The 23,174-nt window shown below is 36.7% G+C and overlaps 1 protein-coding gene across 4 annotated transcripts in view; it reads left to right on the top strand.

Moving 5' to 3' along the window:
* Positions 1-23,174, top strand: part of LOC131078866 (uncharacterized) — a 226,354-nt gene that overhangs the window by 40,462 nt on the left and 162,718 nt on the right. For all 4 annotated transcript variants that reach the window (XM_058016693.2, XM_058016694.2, XM_058016695.2 and 1 more), the window contains 2 exons: positions 8,260-8,322; positions 19,905-20,034. In XM_058016693.2, the coding sequence (XP_057872676.2) occupies positions 8,260-8,322; positions 19,905-20,034 (193 nt within the window). The remainder of the gene's footprint in view (positions 1-8,259; positions 8,323-19,904; positions 20,035-23,174) is intronic.

Here is a 23,174-nt window from a genome sequence, read left to right on the forward strand (position 1 = left end):
AAATATTAAATTTTTAAGGCAATGTCGAGCTTTGATTCAATGAATAAGAGGAAAAAATAAAAATATTCACTCTTTAAATAATTTGAATCCTCTTTTCCTTATTTCATTTCCGGCTTATCGTGCCACCGAACTTGATAATAAATCGACCCCTCCCCCATATTTTCATTTTATCTTTTCACTTCAAGGGAGAAATTCAGGTTTAAGGGGGAATGCGCAATTATTTTAAAACTCACAAATTTGTAAGGACCAAACTTCTTTTGCTCATACTTTAATCGGCAAGCTTTGCAAATTTTTAAAAAAAAAAAAAATGCCGAATTTCTTATACCCCTTTAAGTGAATTCGGGCCTTTTGATGTATTTGTGTGACTTTATTTCCTATTGCAAAATTGAGGAAAGTGCTGAACTTGCCCTTTAACCCTCTTCTTTGAGAAGAAATTCGGCTAATTTAGAAGAAATATGCGACTTTTTATAAACACCCCCTAGCAAACTTGGCCATTACTTTAATGAATTTCGGACTTTAAAAAAAAATGAGCGAACTTTTATTGCTAAGCTTTAGTGCCCATCTTACCAAACTTGAAATTCAACCATTTTAATTAAAATGCACAAACTTTATCTCCCCCTTTTGCTCAAGAAATTCAGTCTCTCTCATGAGAATGTGCGACTTTGGTCAACTTGTCCCTACCTCGGTACTTGCAGTGAAAATGCACGATTTACTTTGAGATTTTCATGATTTCAGGAGAATGACTGAATTTCCTTACTTTGCTTCATTTTATTTTCGTTCTTTCCTAGAAGAATTCAGGCTTAAGAATGGAAATGCATGATTTTGCATTCCTTGTGAAATCATTCAAATCGCCAAATCTATACGCCCATTCGCCTGGAAGAAATTCGGGGATTTTCATAAGAATGCGCGATTTCAGTTCAAGCGACGGCTAGGGCTTCGGGTTTACAGAGTATAGTGCGTGAGTTTGTGTTTGAATGCCTTTCTCTTTGTATGGAAGCTCGGGCCTCTAAGAAACAAAGTGAGATTTATGTTTCAAACGCTGTCCATTCTTGGTTTTTTTTTTGCTTTACCCTACAAACTCAGGATTCTAGGGAAAAATGAGCAATTTTCATTCTTTTCGGATCTCTCTTTAACAATTTGCAATTTTGCTTTATGCAGAGCTCGAGTATTCCTTTCCTTGCGAAATGGGCAAACATGTTGAGCTCTTACTTCTTTCTCTCCTTTGGGCAGACTACAAAAGAAAAGACGAGGGGGTCCCTTGTAACAGGGGTGGGGTGTGCAAGGCACAACAGTTACAACTAACTACCTGTCGACCAATGAGCAAATTACATTTGAGGACACTTGTCCTTCTTGCTAAATATAAACCAATAATAAGATAGAAGGTTGTTGTATTGTGAAGTGTGCCTTTTAGAAGCTCATGGATAAGTCAAGTTCATTGAACCTGGACATGTTGACCTGGAACAATTTGATTGGTTGGAAGATGACGAGGTGCCACCTCAGAATGTTGGATGCCCTCCTTGAATTCTTCAATTTGTGTCAAAAAATTGTCTAAAGTATGGAAATTTGTTTGGAATACTCTTCTTGCCCCTATCTAATTTTGATTGGGAGTTTGTCTTTAATTCTTTAAGAGATGAAATCCTTCAAGAAGTTGCCCTAATTGCTTCAATAGGTCTGGGATTTGTAAATGAAATCCTTCAAGAAGTCCGGAATTTCTTTCTATATTTTCGCCAAGTCTGAAGACTTTTCTTTCTTGATGCCTTGAAATTCTTTCATGTGCCTTGAATTTGGAGAAGAAATCCCCTATGCCTTCGCCACAATGGAGGAAATTGGAATTTTCTTTGTGAAGTATTTCCCATACTTTGCCAAATTTTGGCTATTCAATTTCATTTTGTGACACCTTCATGCAAACCCTCCAACACCTAGCCGAGATTTGGGCCATCTCTATGCTCGAATGAACTTTGCCTGTGGATTTACCCTCAACTCTGAATTTGGCTTGTGCTAAGTAGGACAAACTCCACCCTCGGACAAGGATTTTATTCATTTCCTCTTTACTTTTCCTCTTTATTCTTCTTCTTTCTTCCTATTTTCTCTCCAACACTTAGTCAAAATTTGATTCTTTTGTTGTGGAAAATTCCACACTTAGCCATTTTTATTTTATTTTATTTTCTCTTGGCAAATTCCAACACTTGGGTTGGACTTTGGAAATTCCTTTCCTTGGGTAGGTGAATGTGTTGGCAAAGAGCCTTTAGAAATTCATGTGTGTTCAAAAATTTTCAAGTGTTGATTTTTTTGAAAATTTCTCCAAGTGTTGAATTTATTTTCCCTTTGAAAATAATTGAAGTGTTGAAAAAATATAAAAAATATTTTAGGTCTCGAGCTTTATTTTCCAACCCTTTCAATCTTGATTGATCTTTCAATGGTGGATCTCATGCTTCTTGTCCAATTTGTCTGTTTCTCTAGCCATTTTCCTCTTTCATGGCGAATTTGGTCTCTTGCTAGGCTGAATTGGTTATCTTGCCATCATTTTCTAGTCATGGCGGACTTCGCACATGTTTGGATATACTAACTTTGTGCCATTTTACCTTGCTACCTTCAATTTTCCCTAGGCGAACTTTGTAGATGTCTAGTCATGTGTAGGTTGATTGGCCAACTTCTCTAGGTGCTGGTCGGACTTTAACCTCTTCAAGCCATCTTTTCCTTCTCTTTGGCAAACTTGATCATCCTTCTGTCTATGCCAAACTTCATAGTCTTCCAACCATAGGAGAACCTCATGTATATTTGGACACCTTCCCTAGCTGGGCAGACTTTTGGCTTGTCTCGCCATCCAACCTTACTCTCTCTCCTTGGGTGGGGCGGACTTGACAAGTGTTTGGACATTTTTCTTGACTCTTTCCTTGGCGGAGTTTATCATAGTTTTGCCAAGCTTGGGGCAGACTTTGCAGATGCCTTGCCACTTTCTTACATAGCTGGGCGGACTTTGGATTGGCCATTTCTTTAGCGAAATTCATCATAGATTGGACATTTTCAACTTTTCTTTCAATCCACAAACACTTTAGGCAAATTTTCCTCCATCTTCCTTGGGTGGATTTGCTTCTTGCTTAGGGAATTTCCTTGACACAACCAAATTTTGAAATTTTATTCTCCAAGGTATCAACACTTAGCCAATTTTCTGAATTTTTTTTTCTCCCCTTGGTATCAACACAACCAATTTTTTGAATTTTTACCTTGGCGGACTTCAACTTGTGCCGGATGTTGTGCAACTTGGCTGAGTGGACTTCAACTTGTGCTGGACGTTTTGCAACTTGGCTGGGCGGACTTCACAGCTGATTAGACATGTCCAAACCTTGGGCGAGAATTTTGGTAGGCTCTTCAGACGTGTCTAAACCTTGGGCGAGAATTTTGGCGAAGTGGATGGATGCTTTTCTAGGGCGGACTTGACATTGGTCTGGCCATGTGCCATGTTTGAATCCCTTCCATCTCTCCCATCCTCAAGTTTGATCTGCCATGGCGATGATTGATCTGCCATGTTGCTTATTTGGATCTTCTGGAACAAACCCTAGCCTGGAGATTTTACCCTTCTTTTTACACTTGGAGACATAATTTTTTGATTTTGAAGACACAGGCACTAATGCCATGACCTGAGGGACCCAACCCTAGGTCTACTTTCAAAAAAGCAGCAAAAAGCAAAAAGCAAAAAAGCAAAAAGCAAGCCAAAAAGCTGCTTCTCGGATTGGTCCCAAAGGGTCAAAAATAAAAAAAATAAAAAAAACAGAATTCCTTAAAAATAGGAAGGTGTCAGAATTGACCCTAAGAAATTGTGATTTTCGTCCTCCGGGCCTTCTGAGCACTTTGACGATGTCCAGACACTGTTCCGAGCATGAATTCCCTATTTGACCTAGATGACTTCTCAAAAACTCTAACTCCTCATTGCAAAAAGATTGGACTTAGCAGTTGCGATGCCAAGGCAAAACCCTAAAAACCAAAAACAGGGGGGTCCCCATTTGCAATGGGGCGATGTGTGAAAAGGTCACAACAGCTAGGAATCTTGGTTTTGGCGTGGTTTTTAAGTTTAAATTTTGTTGGCTTGGTGTATTTTGCCATTTTGGACCTGTTTTGCCAAATGATGGGAAAATTTCAATATTTGCAAGCCCTCTTGATTAATGTTTCAAGTTTTCTCCGAAAATTTGGCCAGGTTGAAATTGTCAAAGTATGATTTTGAGTTTTGGCAATAATTGTACACCTAGGGTTTGATTCTTGAATGAAATATGTAGAACATAAATCACATGTGTTTTGATCAATTAACCTTAGGTTTAAATGTGACATTTAAAAAAGAAACACTTGTCAAGATTCTGGCAATAGAAGAATACCTGAAAAGTGATCAAGATGTTTAGCTTGCTTCAGATGCCTTAACTGGGGCGATATGAGAGGTGCTGGAAATGCTTTTTGGGAGGAAGCCTCAGATATCTTTATAGGGCTAGATGAAGAAAGTGCCCTAGTTATGAAACACTCGACTCCTCAAATCGGCTCCCTTTAAGGCTTCAGGGAACTTCGATATCTTATTTGGGCTGTGTAAGGCGAAATGACAAAGTGCCTTGATGCCACAATATATTTTTTAATTGCCCCAACCTAAATGGACTCCATGTATGGCGTACCTCCCTGCCTTTTCGGTGTAATGCTCAATAATTGCAAAGGCATTTTGGTTTGTTGAAATCGCAATCTGTTTTTATTCCAGCGCCTCTCTGATATAAACTTTCAGGCTTACCCTTGTTTTAGCCAAATACCCTTAGGCATTTCTTTTGGTAATAGAAGATCGTAAGATGAAGGTGGGTCGAAGGCGTTTTGAATGCTAAGGCAGCCCCTTTAGTTTCTTTTCGACTATTTGGAGGTGACGTGGGGAATAAAAGTATTTTAACCTAAATCCTTGAGGCACGCAAACTTAACCTAGTTCGCTCTTGCTCCCTTTAACGTTGGTATCCTAAAATGCATTGAGCCTTTTATTGGGTTTTACTCAGTGATTGAAGGTGAAGTTTTAAAACATGCCTTCATCTTATGGCGTTGCTAGTGCTTGGGGGGGGGGGGGGGGGGGGAAGGCTTTATAACACAGGGACTTGACTTCGTATGCCCCCCTTACTTCGGCATAATCTTCGGCGTTTTAAGGCGAAAATGCAAGGTGCTTTACTCATAAAAAAAAACGTACGACTTTGTTTAAAAAACCCGACTCTCTCTCCTTTCTTCACTTCGGTTTACTTTTCGGTGACTTAATGTACGGAATGAAGCAAAGGCGTTTTAATTTTGATATAGGGATTTAGTCTAAATCGTGTCCCCCTTTTCACTTCGGTTCTTTTTCGGCGAATTATGAGGCGATTTTCTTTAGATGCTTTGATTTTTCTCATTTGCCTAAAATTTTAAATACCATCCCCTTCCATTAGTGCTTTTTGGCCTTTTAAAACACGGAATGCGAATAAGGCAATCTCAAACTTAAACGCTAGGATGGGTTCCCATTTTTGGCATTAATCTCGATGAATGAAGGCATTTCAAAAACAATTTTAACTCTACGCCTAAGTCCATTTTATGCCCCTCACAGGCTCGGAATTTTATCGGTGAATGAAGACTTTTGTTTCACTCAGGCATTCAAGTTAACCCTATAACTTCGATTCACTTGATCTGGCAAGTTCGACATTCTGAGGGCAAAATAACAAAGCCCCTCATTTTAAAATGACATCTGCCTTAGCTCATACTTTTGAAATCTGCACCATTCCCCTTTGAATATTTGGATCCTTATAAAATTTAGTTCGAGGTTTGGGCAATACCTGGACTTGTGAAAAGGTTCAAATTTGCACTACTTTGCCTTCAAATGGTCCAAACTTGCTTTGATGGACCTCTTGTTTCTGGTTTCCTTAAGCATTGGTCCTTTTGTTTTGTCCTAGACTTTGCAAAACTTGAAATCATAGCCTCAACATTGTCTCATGTCTCATAGCTCCTTGGGATCCCGTTCTCTATATTTCAGCTTCCTTACTCTGCCCAACCTAACAAAATCCTACTTAGGGCCTCGATGAGGCAAACCACGAAAGGGGGTCCCTTTCAACGATGGGGAGTGTTTGCAAGGCACAACACTAGTTAGTACTTGAACTATGGACCTCCCACATGCATGGTTTGGTGCTCCACCATTGTACTATGACACTCCTCTTTATGGCAAGGGCTTTTTGGTAGGCTCTTTATTACGGTTTAGGTGTGCATATCTCTTCAACATATCCTTTGAGCCATGCTTCGATGCATGGGGCTCCTAGTTTGCTGTGATCTTCTGTGATTGTAATGTCCCCAATTAAAATCATGCAATATTTTGTACAACTTTATGATTTATTGTGGTTTTCTGAATTTTGAAAACCATACCTAACTGGAACAGCAAATAAAAATTGAAAACAACTGACCAGTAGGAAACCTACATTTGCTGATACAATCATTTAACTCTTCATATGATTAATTTCATCAATTACAATTGTTGATATAAGCCCTAGGTTATTCCTAACGCCCAGATCTGAATCAAAATAATCATGTCAGCATCATTCCATGTCATATGGTCAATTTGGGAAGCCTCAAAGATCTGATTTTATTTGACCACTGAGCCGGAAATGATTACAATGCATGAAACAATATTTTATTTTGATTTAGTTATAAAAGATCACTCACAAAATGCAGGTCTGGACATGTCATGGAACACTCCAATACCTGATATGGCTGTTGTAGGTTGTGGCGGGGAATTTAGGACTGGCCCCTGGTAAAATGGTGTAAAGAGTTTCTGTGCAGCATCATATAATGCTGGCACAGTTCCCCCAAGTCTGATCAAACCCTCGTTGATGTTGGTACACAATATAGAAAGATGGAGAATGGCTGCTATGATGTTGGTTGTATGACTAATTTAATTCAACCCACAAGTGCTGGTATTCCATTGATTTGGAATAAATGCTAGGCAAACAGTGACCAATGTGCATGCAAATCCTTGAAAAATAATTTCTGAATTTTTGTGCAGCTGGGTTACCTCCAAAAATAGTGCCAAACCCTCCAATTATGTTAACCAATGCTGGTATGACTATAACAACTGAGATCCAGCTCTTTAGGATGCCCAAAAATTTGCCAAAACTGAAACTCAACATATAGATGCTTAAATATATGTTGGTGATGAAAAGATGACTTTTGCTTGCCAAAAGCACTGTGGCACTACTGTAGCTGATTGAAAAATGTCGTCAAATCCTTAACAAATTGGCACAACTGTGACCCCTGAATGGAATCACCCAAATTGTGAAACAAGGGTTTTCATCCTTGATCTCAAATGTGGAATAAAAGACAGTTTTTATCCTCTCAAAACCTGAACAAACCGAGGTTTTTTGTTCTTCAATGCCTTACTGCTCAAATCTGAAAATTGGATGCAAAAGGATAACTTGAATGCGAAAAGGGCTTCTTTATATTTGCCTCTTTTAGGCCCTCCATATATATATTTATATATGTAATATTTTAATTTTAATTTTATTTTCTGTTCAAGTATTAAAAATATTTTTTATATTTAAGTATTTAAAAATATATTAAAATAATATTTTGTAAGTTGCCCCAACAATAAAAGTGACTGGGCCCAACTTAAAAAACTGTTATTAATTATTTTAATCCAAAAAAGGGGACATGACAGTGACTAGTGATTTTTGGTAGGCTTTAGAGAATTAGATGGAACACACTTAAATGAATGTGGCTTGTATTTATTATTTAATGGGGAAATCACTTGGTAGTTGTAATTTACATTTTAAGTTACCTTTTAGGCATATTTAAATGATGTTATTGTATCATTAACATACATCTCTTAACATAAACAGTCTAACATTAAATTATATCTAATATTATTTTGTTAAGCATCTTTTATTTTGTCTAAATTATGTTCGATGTTCTTTTTTCATTATCTTTTAGTTATCCAAAAAATGGTTAGTTGGTTCTTTATGAAATAGCAATTTACTTTTAGTTACAAATTTACAATCTATTTCAAATTTCTTTTGATTTCGTAGAAGCATTAAATTTTGATCTTTATTCATATGAATTGATGTCTGTTAGATTTCATTTCATCTTATTTCTTTTATAGTGTTTGGCTCTTACATGTATAATGATTTTGAAATCTATTAAAATACTGTGATAGGTGCCTCCTGCTGTGAGCACAGCATGAGTATTGTTGGTTTGTGCAAAATAGTATACTTTGATTAATGAAACAGATATGGATTTCAGGTCATTGTTAAGCAATGGGATGTGCAAGAGGAGCGCCTTGTCAAACTTGCGGATGATTGTGAGGTGTGTAGCCATTGACTTTGTAAGCATGTATGGTAGCGTATCTCATGATTATGCCATGCATTGCATCGAAGTTAAGTAGATGCTTTATCAAATGTCTATACTTAGCATTGGTAGGAGTGAAAGAAATTTAAATTACTAGCTTTTGGCAGAAGCAACTAAATGCTAATGTATCATCTGCATTGTGGGATGTGGAGAAAGTTAACGGAGTAGTGCAATAAATTACCCATGAAGGGATTCAAACTTTTTGGAATGGAATTATGAACACTGAAAGGAATATGAATTTTAAGCAAATGTTATTAGATCCAAATGTTTAGTTTGCATTATGTTGATGATATCTTTTAACAACCTTTAGAGTCAAGACCCAATTGTTCTGTAGAAGAGACTGTTTGTTGGACTAACCAGAATATCTTGGAGTGAATGAATTTGTAAAATTCACGATACTAACAAATTTGAGGGTGGCACCAATTTCTTTTAACATACATTACCTTTAATAATATGAGATATGACTGAACATGGTATTGTAACTCAACTAATCTCTGAGGTCTTTTAGCCTACAAGAGTCTGAAGTCTGAAGTTCTATGGTATATTTGAATCTTCATGAGAATTACATGAAAAAGTAGAACTTATATTGATTCCTATAAAGAATTTAGGAACCATAAATTAGAATGTGTAGGGACTTCAAACTTGAGAAGGGAGCAATTACTACAACTTTAATTGACAATAAATAAAGAAATATGGAGGCAAAATTGGAAATGTCAATTTTCACGAGCATTTAAATACTCTGTACATAAGTATTGTAGAAAACATGGCAGAAAGTTTTCCTAGCCATGCTTTGGTGATGTTATGAACTTTTCTAGTTCAAGTTTTCTGAAGGTAAAATCCATACCTGCACTAATGAAAAACATAAATGGAACTGCTAACTGTATGTGTCTTCTGCAGGGTTAGACAGGGATATGTCCCTCATCTCCCAACCCACGTCCCCTGTACAGTGGGACTTGTCAGCAGGAAATCAGGGACACATCCCTGGGATAACATCCAAGTGGGCCTAATGTCCTTGAGATGTCACTCAACCATCTCAGGGATGGTCATTTCCCCCCTGGTAGTCTGAAATTTTTTTAATTTTAAAAAGTTTACTATACAAAAAGAAAATTTATTGACTGCATACAGCTATAGAATGAAAATGTAATGATAACAGACATTTCTTACTGTTGAATAATTTCATACAACTGTAGAATGAAAATGAAATGATAACAGACATTTCTTACTGTTTTCATCAATGGGAAATTGTGTGACTGCATGCAACCATGGAAAGAAAAGTTACAGTTGTTGAATGACTGCATACAACTATGCAATGAAAACGTACCCCTGTTGACTGGCAACATAGAGTTGTTGCCCATTTCATCAATGGCAAATTCTATGACTGCATATAGCTGCAAGGCAGCAGACAATTATAAAATGGGAGTATGCAAGTGTGGATCGGGCAAAAGCATGATTTTCTAGTGTGTCCACTGATAACCATTGAGAGGATCTCTGCCACACTTGTTGACAAAACCAGTTTGTCTATTGTGAAAATGTCCCCAGTGTACACATTTCCCATTTGTAGGCATTAGCCATCAATGGCTGCCATAGCTCTTTGTTTGTACATTTTTCCAATATATTAGTTTGCCAATCCTTTCACGATGCTTGCGTCTTGTAGGATTTCCATAAGTTTTGACAAAAATGCAGAGATGATGTTGTTGTTGAAGAGTTGTTAGGATGTTGCTTCAGGAGATCATTCTTAGTGACTATTTGAATAGCCTCTTCAGCTTGTGGACTGCCCATGCAAAATGTTGAGGTAATGTGGTTGTGATCATTCTATCTAGGTGGATCTGTTTCTCATTTGCCCACTGGAATACAAATCCTGTTGTTCATCATGCCATTAACATGCATAATCACAATCTTCACAAGGGCAAACTTAATAGGGGTGAAAAACAAATATCAATGTGATCTTGTGGAGAATCTAGGAATGCCAGTGGAAAACTGTCCAAGTGTGTGAGAAGACACGTATTGTGGATACCTTCCTTATCCTCTGCTCACTTAAGGTATACTCAGAATTTGATGAGCCCTTTTGGCACTTATTTGCATTCTTTTTACCTAACCATTCTTTAAGCGAGTTGTTTGCAATCATTTCTGATGAGTGATCAATTGCAAAATTTGCAAAAAGATCGGCCCATTGATTCCCTCCTCTATAGCAATGGTTTATGAAGAAGGATGTCATTTTATCAAGTAAAAGCCACATCCAATCTTTGATATTGTTCAGTTTCTAGCTCACTGTTGACTTGTTCTTTATTGCATCGGCTATTATCATTGAATCTCCTAGAATTGTACTGTACTTAGCCCTTTTTTTTCACAAACTTGAGGACCTTGTAATGCCCCCTAATTATACTTTGCCAATTATCCAAACAATATCTATGTTACTACCTTAATTAGGCATAATTAACCGCATCTTATAAGAGAATTTCTTAAAAAATCATCCTCTAATTTCCTACTGTTCCGTCCCTATTCCCAGAAGTGGGTTTGGCTATCTAGGGTGCTTGAAACCAACTCTCAAGTTAGCCCAGATTACTGAACTCAGTCCATTCACCCTTGGGGCATGCAGCCCAGATTTCAGGAGGAGTCTTTCACCCTTGGGGCGTCCTATCGGATGGAATTACTCCGCCCCTCCCTAGCAGCCCCCATCTCCCTTGGGGATGTGGAGAAATACGGAATTAGTTTGAAGATTAGATTAGTTTTAAGAAATTCTATTACAAGACTCCGTGGACTGACTTTTCAGTCTTATCTCAGAATGTTATAGTTAATTACTGCAGTCACATTTCAGGTATTTTAATCCATTGTATTTATTAGATTGGTGAATCTTTAATTCTGTTTATTTGCTGTGCAGAACAGATCTCTAATTTGTTTACATATACATATATTTGCTCAGATTTCCATTGTTCTTCCCAATATTCTTATATATATATACATATATATATTATTATTATCATTATTATTGCTTTGTTTTCATTATTAATATTATTAATAAGAAAATCTTCACAAAGAATAGAATCGTACTTAATGAAAGTACTGAGTTAAGTTGCTGTTGAATACAGTCAGCAACTGAGGAAGGTATACTCACCAATAAGATCACTCTAGCCTGTCACCCTTTGTGCCTAGTCTTGCGATCCTCTTCTCTTATTTTTTTTCCTTTTTTTTTCCCCTTGGTTGGAATTTTGCCCATCTTAATAAACCCGTCGGTGTTTGAAAAGTCACACCTTCCTTTTTGAATATGAGTGTGACTTCTTTTAGGAAAGAACGCGTGTATGACCATTATTAATATTTCTTTCTCTTTTTATTTTTCTATGTTATTTCTTAATATAAGGTTTATATATGTTGAATGATAATATTTTAATATCATTTCTTAGTTGAATGTAGATATGGTAATATTGTTAATATTGTTAGTTCACATACATTAATGTTAATATTAAGATTAATAAATATTAATATTAGTGTTGATATGAATACCTAATGTTATAATCATTTCATATACAATAATAGTAATAATTCATTTATAATCTATTGAATCATTAATACATATATTAAGTGCAAGGGGAAAGAAATGGTAATAATGGTATTATTAATGTAGGGATATTACAGTCCGCCCTTCCCTAAGATTGCTTGTCCTCAAGCAATTTAAGGTTAGGATGCTCAAAAATTTCTGCTTCTTCCCATGTTGCATCTTCTTCAGGTAGTCCCTTCCATTTGATCAAATATTCTGGAATTATCTTATTCCTCAACCTCTTTTCCCTCATGTTGAGGACCCTTTCTGGTTCTAATATGAGCTTACCCTCATCATCAAGTGGGGGCAATTCTTCACTTGGTATAGTATGTTGTCCAAAAACTCTCTTAAGTCGTGAAACATGGAAGACATTGTGAATTCTACTGTTTCCCGGCAATTCCAGTTCATATGCTACTTCACCAATTCTTCTCAATATTTTATAGGGGCCATAGAGTCGCGGTTTAAGTTTTTCTGCTCCACTAGTTTTGATAGATGATTGCTTATATGGTTGCAGTCATAGGAAAACCAAATCTCCAACCTCAAATGTTCGTTCAGTTCGATTCTATTCCGCATATAGCTTTTGTTGGTTCTAAGCATGTTGTAAGTTATCTTTGAGAGCATTCATGATATCAATATTCTGTTGTGCAAAATCCTTAGCCCCTAGTACTCTGTTGTCTGGATGGATTAAACTCCCAAAAGAAGTAGGTTCATAACTATATAGTGCTTTGGAGGGGCTCATTCGAATGGATAGATGGTATGTAGTATTATAGCAATGTTCGCCAAGGTGTAGCCATTTTACCCATGCATTTTGCTGTCCCGTAACATAATTCCTCAAATATCCTTCTATCCACTTATTAACAATTTCGGTTTGTCCATCGGTTTGAGGGTGATAACTTGTACTAGGTGTCAATTCGGTGCCCACTAGACGGAAGAGTTCTTGCCAGAACATGCTAAGAAATTTGCTATCCCTGTCAATGACAATGTTCTTAGGCAACCCATGTAGTCTAAACACTTCTTTGAAGAAGACTTCGTCAATTTGAGGGGCTCTATATTCTGTAGATATGGCCATAAAATGTGCATATTTGGTCAGTCGATCCACTACTACGTATATGCAATCTTTCCCTTGAATTTTTGGGAGGCCTACTATGAAGTCCATGGAAATACTTTCCCATTTCTGATCTGGCACCGACAAAGGCTGAAGTAGTCCTACTGGATGAGTTTGCTTTGCCTTATTTTGCTGGCAGGTTATGCACTCTTGGACATTTTTCAATACATCCTTCTTAACACCTTTCCAAGAATATTTTTCTCTCACCTGTTTATATGTTTTATAATATCCTGGATGTCCTGCCATAGGGTTGTCATGGTATTCCCTAATAATTCTTTCCTTCATTTTCGAACTTGGTGTAAGATATATTCTATTCTTATAGAGGATGAGTTCCTCTACCACTTTATAGTCTTCATGTTGTATGTTGCCTTCGATGATGCCATTTGCATGAGGATCTTTGGCATATTCTGCATTAATGGAGTGCTTCCAATCGGCCGTGATATCCGTTATGGTACATAGATAGGGTCTTCTGGATAATGCGTCAGCTACCATATTGTTTTTTCCCTTAACATATTCTATATCAAAATTGTTGGCTTGTAGTTTGCTTACCCATTTCTGTTGTCGATCGTTAAGATCCCTTTGTTGCAGGAAGAACTGTAGGCTGTTATCATAGTTTTAAAACTCGTGGACTCGCCATGGACTCGCGAGTCCATGGGAGCCACGAGTCGACTCGCCAAGGACTCGCGAGGCGAGTCCATTTGAAAGACTCGCGAGTCTTTTGCAAGGACTCGCGAGTCTTTCAGATGGACTCGCGCGACCTAGAAAAAAAGTCATGCAAGCTTTAAAATTGAGTCCTTGGCGAGTCCATTTGAAAGACTCGTGAGTCTTTTGCAAGGACTCGCGCGAGTCTTTTGCATGGACTCGCGAGTCTTTCAGATGGACTCGCGCAACCCAGAAAAAAAGTCATGCAAGCTTTAAAATTGAGTTTAACATGTGAAAAAAATTGGTCTCTCCATCAGGATTCATATATGGAATAGAACATTTAAGTATAAGAAAGAAGAAAGATATAAGCTCACTTATACTTTAAGTTATATTCCATATATACTGTCAGGATGTTTGAGAGTGGTTTCGGACCTCCAGGAGTTATAATGCAAAATCTAGTTTTTGGAGGATTCTTCAATTTTCCAGACTTAGTCAAATTTCAGGATCCTTTGGCGATGCCCCTTGACCCCAACTTGGGGGCGCTGCCCCCAAACCCTTGTCGAAAAATATAGGGGGAAATTGCGCCGATGGAAGTAGGGAAAATTTAACCTCTGAGTCTGATTAGGCTCCATATAAAAGCATAATTAGCATTGAAGAAATCTTGGTATTATACATTTTAGAGTTGAAAGTTTGAAACTATGAGTATGTGACATGTGTAATGTTTCAATTATGGCTCTTATGTTCTCTAAATGTATTAGTTTCTTTATGTTTTTTTGTAAAACTACGGTTTTTTTTTTTGCCGAGTCCTTGCCGAGTCTTTCACAAGTCTTTCACGAGTCCGAGTTTGAGTCCAAATTTTTGGTTTGCCGAGTCCGTGGCGAGTCCGAGTTTTTCAACTATGGCTGTTATGATCTGTTTTAACCAAGAACTTCCCACAAACAAGGTATTGCCTGAATTTTGCCAAGGCATGCATAATAGCCAACATTTCCTTGTCATATATGGAGTAGAACCTCTCGATCGTGGTGAGTTTCCTACTTTCAAAAGCAATTGGGTGCTTGTTCTGCATGAGGACTGCACCAATGCCTTCTCCCGATGCATCACATTGTAGTTCAAAAGGTAAGCCAAAGTCGGGGATGGCCAAAACAGGACATGTACTCATTGCCACTTTGAGGCTGTCAAAGGCTTGTTGGGCTTGTTCATTCCATCCAAAAGTTCCCTTTTTGGTTAGGTCCGTGAGGGGAGCTGCAATCTTGGAGAATCCTTTCACAAACCTCCGGTAATAACTACATAGCCCCACAAACCCTCTTAGTTGAGTTAAGGTTTTGGGTCTAGGCCATTCCTTAATAGCCTTGATTTTTTCTTCGTCAACGCTTACACCTTGTTCGCTGATCTTGTGGCCTAGGTATAGGATTTCCTTTAATCCAAATTCACATTTTGAAGCTTTGGTATATAGTGATTCTTGCTCCAGTATTCCCAATACTTCATCAATATGCTTAAGATGGTCCTCCCATGTTTTACTATATATTAGGATATCGTCAAAGAATATTAACAAAAACTTCCTAAGTTGTTTCCTGAAAGTATGGTTCATACAAGACTGAAATGTGGCCGGGGTGTTGGTTAACCCAAAGGGAAGGACTAGGAAGTCAAAGTGTCCATAGTGGCATTTGAATGCTATCTTAGGAATGTCTTCCTCCCTCATTCTGATTTGGTGGTATCCTGATCTTAGGTCGATCTTGGAGAAGTATTTGGCCCCATGGAGTTCATCTATAAGCTCATCCACCCTTGGAATAGGATACTGATTTTTAATAGTTATCTTATTCAATGCCCTGTAATCTATACACATTCTCATTGTTCCATCCTTCTTTTTGACAAGTACCACAGATGATGCAAAAGGGCTGGAACTAGGTTGAATGTGTCCCATCTCAAGTAATTCGTTTATAGCTTTCTCTATTTCCTCTTTAAACTTTTGGGGATGTCTATATGGAGTGGTGATTACTGGCTGTGCTCCCTTCTCTAATTCTATTATGTGTTCAAATCCTCTTTTGGGGGGTAATCCTGGAGGGATGTCATCAAAGACCTTTTTGTGCTTCTTGAGCATGGGTTTTATGTCAATGTGTACAGCTCTTCCTTGGGAAGTAGACTTGTCAAAGACCAAACATTGTGCTACCCATTGTCCTTGACCTTTCCTAAATATTACAACAAAAATAAACTTGTAAGCTTGTTTACCAAGAAACAATAGTTTGACTTTATTGATAATATTTGTGCCCCCAAACTTACCCAAAAATTGTTTCCATCTTTTTGCAAGAAACTACCTTTGAGGTCCCGTTAGGTATACCCTGCAATGTAACTTCCTTTCCTTCATGCTGAAAGCGGATTGTTAGGTTGGGAAGATCCGTCATGTAACATCCCAAGGAGCATATCCATGGTGAACCTAGGATCATATCAACATCTAAAGGTATGACGTAGAAATCTTCCTTGATGGGATGTTTGCCTAAGAGTACCTCCAGTTGTGGAACTATTTTGTTGCATTGGATCATGTCTCCGGTGGCTGTTGCTGCTGTAAACCCTCTAAAATTTTCAGTTTTGATCTTTCTTCTTGCCACTAATGCTTCACTAATGAAATTGTGGGACGCCCCACTGTCCACTAGGACGATAACTCTTTGCCCTCTAAGTGTATTTCTGATGCGAAATAATTGATTTTTGCAAGTATTTGTGATGGTAGCTAAGGTTACATGTTCATCTTCTTCGGCCCTAGCTCTTTTGTTATCATTTTCCTCCATTTCATCCTCAGAGGTTGCTTCCATCATTTGGGCTCTACCCCTTTTGGTACATCTGTGACCTGGTTCCCATTTTTCTTTACAGCTATAACATAGTTTTTCCTTCTTTTGGAAGGAATGTCCTCGTTCCCAGGGCTCTTTACATGTGTAACATAAGTTCTTTTTCTTGAGTTCATTATGACCTTCCTTAGATTGGGAGGGTTTGTGTGCTTCATTCTTTTTGGAAAAGGGTTTGCCATGGTTGAAAGAGGGTTTGCTGCTAGCTGCTGTTACTTCCAGTTTTAATGCTTTCTCAATGGCATCTTCTAAGGATAGTGGATTGAGTGCGCTCACTAACCCCTTGAGTGAGTGCTTTAAGCCTTCTATGAATAGGTAGGTAAGTCTGTCTTCTTCTATTCCTGAGACTCGGACTGAGATTTTCTGGAATTCTGTTATATAGTCTTCTATTTATCCTTGCTGTTTTAATTGTGTCAACCTTTTAAAATATTCTTGAGAGTGTCTCCTTTCAAACCTCTTGATGAGTTTTTGTGAGAATTCTTCATACGAGGTTATATTTTGACGCCCTTGGGTGAGGAGTCCATGGTGCCACCAATCGTGGGCCAAACCTTCCAAGTGTAGGGTAGCAAATTGGAGTGCATCTTCTTCTGTCATTGGGCTGAGTGTGAGATAGGTGTTTAGTTTTTGTAACCAAGCGTGAGCTGTGATTTTATTTGTCCCATCAAAGCTAGGGAGTGTTACCTTATTCACCTTATGTCTCAATTCCTTATTTGGTTGTTTTTTTCTTTTTCTAGGTACCTCTTGTCTCTTAGCTTCACAAAACTCCCTAAATGTTATGAGTTCCCTAACCTCAGGGTCCAAGTCTCTATATGCTCTAGCAATTTCCTTCGTGCTATTGGAAGGAGGGTCAATTTCATCTTCTTCCCTTGGAGTATCTTCCCTGGGTAGGAACGGTGGTTGGGGTACTCTAGGTATAGATGATCCGTTATTATTTCTTGACTGATTTGAACTGACATCTCTCTCATTGGAGGGACTGTTTTTGTAGGTTGTATTCCCTATATTCTGTAGGGCCTGAAGTAGTGCTTGGTTTGTTTTTTCATTTTTTGCATTCTGATCTATGAATGTTTGATTTGTTTTCTCCATGAAGGCTCTTATTTCATTGATCATTTGTTCATTCATGGTGGATGTAGCCCTCCTAGTACGTAGCATAAATTATTTTGTTCCTCAGGCTGGCAGGAATGGTGCTCTGATACCAATTGTAATGTCCCCTAATTATACTCTGCCAATTATCCAAACAATATCTATGTTACTACCTTAATTAGGCATAATTAACCGCATCTTATAAGAGAACTTCTTAAAAAATCATCCTATAATTTCCTACTGTTCCGTCCCTATTCCCAGAAGAGGGTTTGGCTGTCTAGGGCACTTGAAACCAACTCTCAAGTTAGCCCAGATTACTGAACTCAGTCCATTCACCCTTGGGGCATGCAGCCCAGATTACTAAACTCAGTCCATTCACCCTTGGGGCATCCTATCGGATGGAATTACTCCACCCCTCCCTAGCAGCCCCCATCTCCCTTGGGGATGTGGAGAAATACTGAATTAGTTTGAAGATTAGATTAGTTTTAAAAAATTCTATTACAAGACTCTGTGGACTGACTTTTCAGTCTTATCTCAGAATGTTATAGTTAATTACTGTAGTCACATTTTAGGTATTTTAATCCATTGTATTTATTAGATTGGTGAATCTTTAATTCTGTTTATTTGCTGTGCAAAACAGATCTCTAATTTGTTCACATATACATATATTTGCTCAGATTTCCATTGTTCTTCCCAATATTCTTATATATATACATATATATAATTATTATCATTATTATTGCTTTGTTTTCATTATTAATATTATTAATAAGAAAATCTTCACAAAGAATAGAATCGTATTTAATGAAAGTACTGAGTTAAGTTGCTGTTGAATACAGTCAGCAACTGAGAAAGGTATACTCACCAATAAGATCACTCCAGCCTGTCACCCTTTGTGCCCAGTCCTGCGATCCTCTTCTCTTATTTTTTTTCCTTTTTTTTTCCCCTTGGTTGGAATTTTGCCCATCTTAATATACCCGTCGGTGTTTGAAAAGTCACACCTTCCTTTTTGAATATGGGTGTGACTTCTTTTAGGAAAGAACGCATCTTAAAAATAGATACTAATGTGCCATTTCGTGTATGACCATTATTAATATTTCTTTCTCTTTTTATTTTTCTATGTTATTTCTTAATATAAGGTTTATATATGTTGAATGATAATATTTTAATGTCATTTCTTAGTTGAATGTAGATATGGTAATATTATTAATATTGTTAGTTCACATACATTAATGTTAATATTAAGATTAATAAATATTAATATTAGTATTGATATGAATACCTAATTTTATAATCATTTCATATACAATAATAGTAATAATTCATTTATAATCTATTGAATCATTAATACATATATTAAGTGCAAGGGGAAAGAAATGGTAATAATGGTATTATTAATGTAGGGATATTACAGACCTAGTAGAGGGCCTTGTGCTTTTGCCGCATTGTTTGTTCTTGGTAATAGTTTTCTGGAGGTAGTGTAGACTATATTCAATTCTCAATCTGTAATGACATAGTCAGACCCTGACATACCTGGATTTCCATACGTTGCTCCATCAAAATTAAGCTTTAGGCATTGCATTGGAGTTGGATGCCATTTTATGATTCTTTTGTTTACCTTTTGTTGGTTGATACCATAGGTCCCTTGAACGGAAAAAATATTATTAAATAATAATGTAATATATTAATAAGTATTTTAATATCTCAATAAGAATAAGACAAACAGTAGATTTATATTCTCTGAAGTCAATCACAATTTTTTTTAATTTGAGTTTTATCATTGATGATTTTGTTTTGAATTTTTTCCTTGCTGAACTTGATCACGAATGGGAACCTGTTGAATAAACTGTAGTAATGCAAGTTGTTAAGTCTAATACTTCGTGCATCAAGAATATGGTAATTAACTCAGACATAATGCTTCCTCTCATTGGTCGTAGATTCTTCCTCCAGCCTTTTCTCTGTTGTGAGTGCCAAAGGGAATCCCTATCATCAAACAATCCATTCACGTTTACTTTTGATGATGATCTTCTATATTGAATTTTTGATTTTATATTGATATTAAGGTTTTCTCACTCATGGTTTGCTCTTAAATTCCAACTTTTGCACTGCAATGTTGTGGTACATTTGTTTCTTATAGATACATCTTGCCCATTTCCAGAAAAACAATATTACTAAATGAAATATTTGGTAGAAAATGCATTCTTCAAAATATTTTATATCAATTGAGGGTTGCTGTTACTACATTATTAGGATTTTAAACTAGAACTTATTATTATCACTTAGCAGTTACATAATAAAAAAATTCAATATTCTGGTTGCTGTCATTTAATGATGTAAATTGATGCAGGAAGAGCGCTTTGCTCATGGGGTGAAGAATCTTGAGTTCGATAGGTATCTTGCAGCTTATGATCTTCACCATTATCAAGACTGGAAGAAGATTACAAGCTACATTACTGTGAATGTTATTGAACGCATTGGTATGTATGTGTGATAACCCTCTACTGTATCACATGATGTAAATCTTACCTCGGTATCATAGAAATCTACTCTTTATTTTTGCATTCGTAAACACTACTAGGATTATTACCCGCAATAAATGTATGAAGTTATTAATAATAATTAAATAAATCTATGCAAAGGTTGAAAGAATACATCAATAATGATAATAGCATATATTAACTCAGATACCGGTTCTCCCCTATTTTGGCTGGGTCCTGGTCCTGGTCCATGCCCGGTCCTGGTCCCAGCTTGGTTCGCTCTGGGTCCCACCCGGGTCCTGCCCAGGCGGCTGGGTTCCCTGTGGGTCCTGCCATGCAGGACCCACAGGGAACCCAACCGCCTGGGCAGGACCCGGGTGGGACCCAGGGCGAACCCAGGAGGACTCGGGTGAACCCAGGAGGACCCGGGTGAACCCAAGCCCGTGGGTTCCCAAAAACGGGGCCCACGGGTTAGCAAGCAATTAAAAACAATAAAAAAACAATATTTTTAATCTTATAATTACATCTAAACCCTAATCCGCCCCTCTATGATGCATTTCATGCATCAAAACATGCATTCAACCTATTCCACTTGCATTTTTGAAGATTTTTTCTCTACAATCAGGCTTCTTAGTTTTTGTATTTTTCTTCGAAGGTGACGACTACGAAGGTGTGAGACACGCATCAATATCAGAATATTTATTGGTGTAGACACCCAAAAATGGTCAACGCTTGCGAGGTCATACTTTAACATTTGCGCATTGCCTCATTTTAGGTTTTTGCGTCGCATTAACATTTCTCCTATGTCACGCACTTGGTCTTTATCATTTGCGAACATCGAGTCATTCTTCTACATTATTCAATCATCTCGTCCTCAAATTTGGTCTTCTCGACAACATTATCCAGTCATGATTTTGATCAATTTTATCCTGTCGCATCAATGTGCGTATTCATTTGTCATCATTTTGGACATCGTCAATCCTAATTAGGGTTTTGTCCTCCTGTCAATCTTATCAATCTTATCATCAATCTCATCATTTTGGACATCGTCAATCCTAATTAGGGTTTTGTCCTCTTATCGATCCTGTCAATCTTACGATCAATTTGTCATCGATCGTTGTCCTCTTATCAATCTTGTCGATTTATCATCAATCCTTCAATCTTGTCGTTTTACGATCAATTTGTCATTGATCGTGGTCATGTCTAATCTTGTCATCTTGCAATCTATTTTGTCAATTTTGTCATTTTGCAATCAATTTTGCTATCGATCATTGTCTGTCTCAATTATGTCAAGTTGGATCAATTTGTCATTGTTCCTTGTCAATTGGCGCATCTATCAATCAAATCATTCTGTCGCATTGGTCCTTTATCAATTCAAAATCATGACATTAATTATCTTTAATCAAGACCTAATTGTCATTTTCGCATTTCTAATTCGTCTTCTAGGGTTTTATGATTTAGTCATTTAACCTAATTTGTCATTTCTTCCTTTAGGATTAAATAAATTACTTATTTATCCTAAGTCTTCTTATTACAATTAAATCTTTATTTAATTGGCTAATTATTCTTCTTTGTGAATTGATTAATAAATGAAAAAATTATTAATTAATTCACTAATTCACTAAATCCTATTTTTCATCAATTTCTAATTCCAATTTCCTAATTTGTCATCAATTTCAATTTTGCTAATTTTCAAATTTCTAATTCTTTTTCCCTCCTATTTCATCTCCTAATTCTATGGGAGTGGCATTTTAATTTGTCATGAAATTGTCATAATTGATTAATCAATCAATTTTGACATGAAATGTGTCATAATCAATCAATCAAAATTGTGCATGGAAAGTGCATAATTTGCATAATTTGTCATAATTAACATATTGATTTGCAATTTCCATTTGAATTGCATCATGCCAATCTTGTCACTTCTCCAATTTCTCTATAAATTGGATAATTTTTCTTCAATCAACCCCTTCAATTGCTTCTTGAAATCCGAATTGCTGTCAAACTATCAAATTTTAGTTCTAGTACTCTTGAGCTTTTTGCTTTCAATTGTGAGAGCACTTGTAGGTGAGATCCACAAAACTATTGAAGAGGAAAGAACAACAATGGAGCCGCATGGAAGGAGTATTCAATCTTGAGTTTGGTTTGCATAATGTTTTCTTTTGAATGCTTCATTTTCATACCTCTATTGAATGTGCATTGGAATTAGGTTCATTTCATGAGTATTTCTTTTGATTGAGCTATCATGTTTAACGTTTTGATTGATCTACTTATCTTGTGATGAATCCTAATTTCTATGCCACAATTGGCATTGGCAATTATGGATTTATGATTTATGATTTATCTGTTATCATTTATGTATCATTGTATGGGAAAGTTACATTGTATGTTTGATGTTTCATATTTGTATGTTTGAACTGTGAACATATATAATTTTGATGTTTGAAGTTTGAACATATATATATATATATTAAAAAAAATTAATATATATATATATATATATGTACGGACGAACTCGTACCCGTACCCAAATTTTTTTTTTTTTTGCCGAATCCGCGAATCCGTCCCCGAATCCGAACCCGAATCCGAACCGGAACCGGTAACTTAGTATATTAATGAGTTCATTAGAAATATGTAAATGAAGAAATAAATTATTAAAATAATGTTAATTTATTAAATGAAGAAATAAATTATTAAATAATGTTAATATAAGAAATAAATAATTAAATAATGTTAATATAAGAAATAAATAATTAAATAATGTTAATATATTTAATATATTAAATGATGAAGAAATTGTTGCCGGGAATAATCATTATGTTATGTTGTCATATTATGTTTATGTTGTCGTCGGTAATAATGAGTTACGGCGGTCAGTTAGTTAGCCGACGGGTAGGTAGTTGGAGTCGCGACGGTTGTGTCGCACCCCTTCGGCTGTTATATATTGCACTACCTTTCCTTCTTAGAGAATCATCATGATAGTCGTGTCAGATGTAATGTTATAAGCACTTATTGTACATGGACTGTGGAATTAATATAGAGATTGGTTATTTAATGTATTTCCATTATGTTCTGTGCATTTACTTTCTGCATTTAACCGTTTACCCGAGAGGGCAAACATTTGGCGCCGTTGCCTAGAT

The sequence above is a fragment of the Cryptomeria japonica genome, chromosome 2 (assembly GCF_030272615.1).
Source record: "Cryptomeria japonica chromosome 2, Sugi_1.0, whole genome shotgun sequence".
Lineage (NCBI taxonomy): Eukaryota > Viridiplantae > Streptophyta > Pinopsida > Cupressales > Cupressaceae > Cryptomeria > Cryptomeria japonica.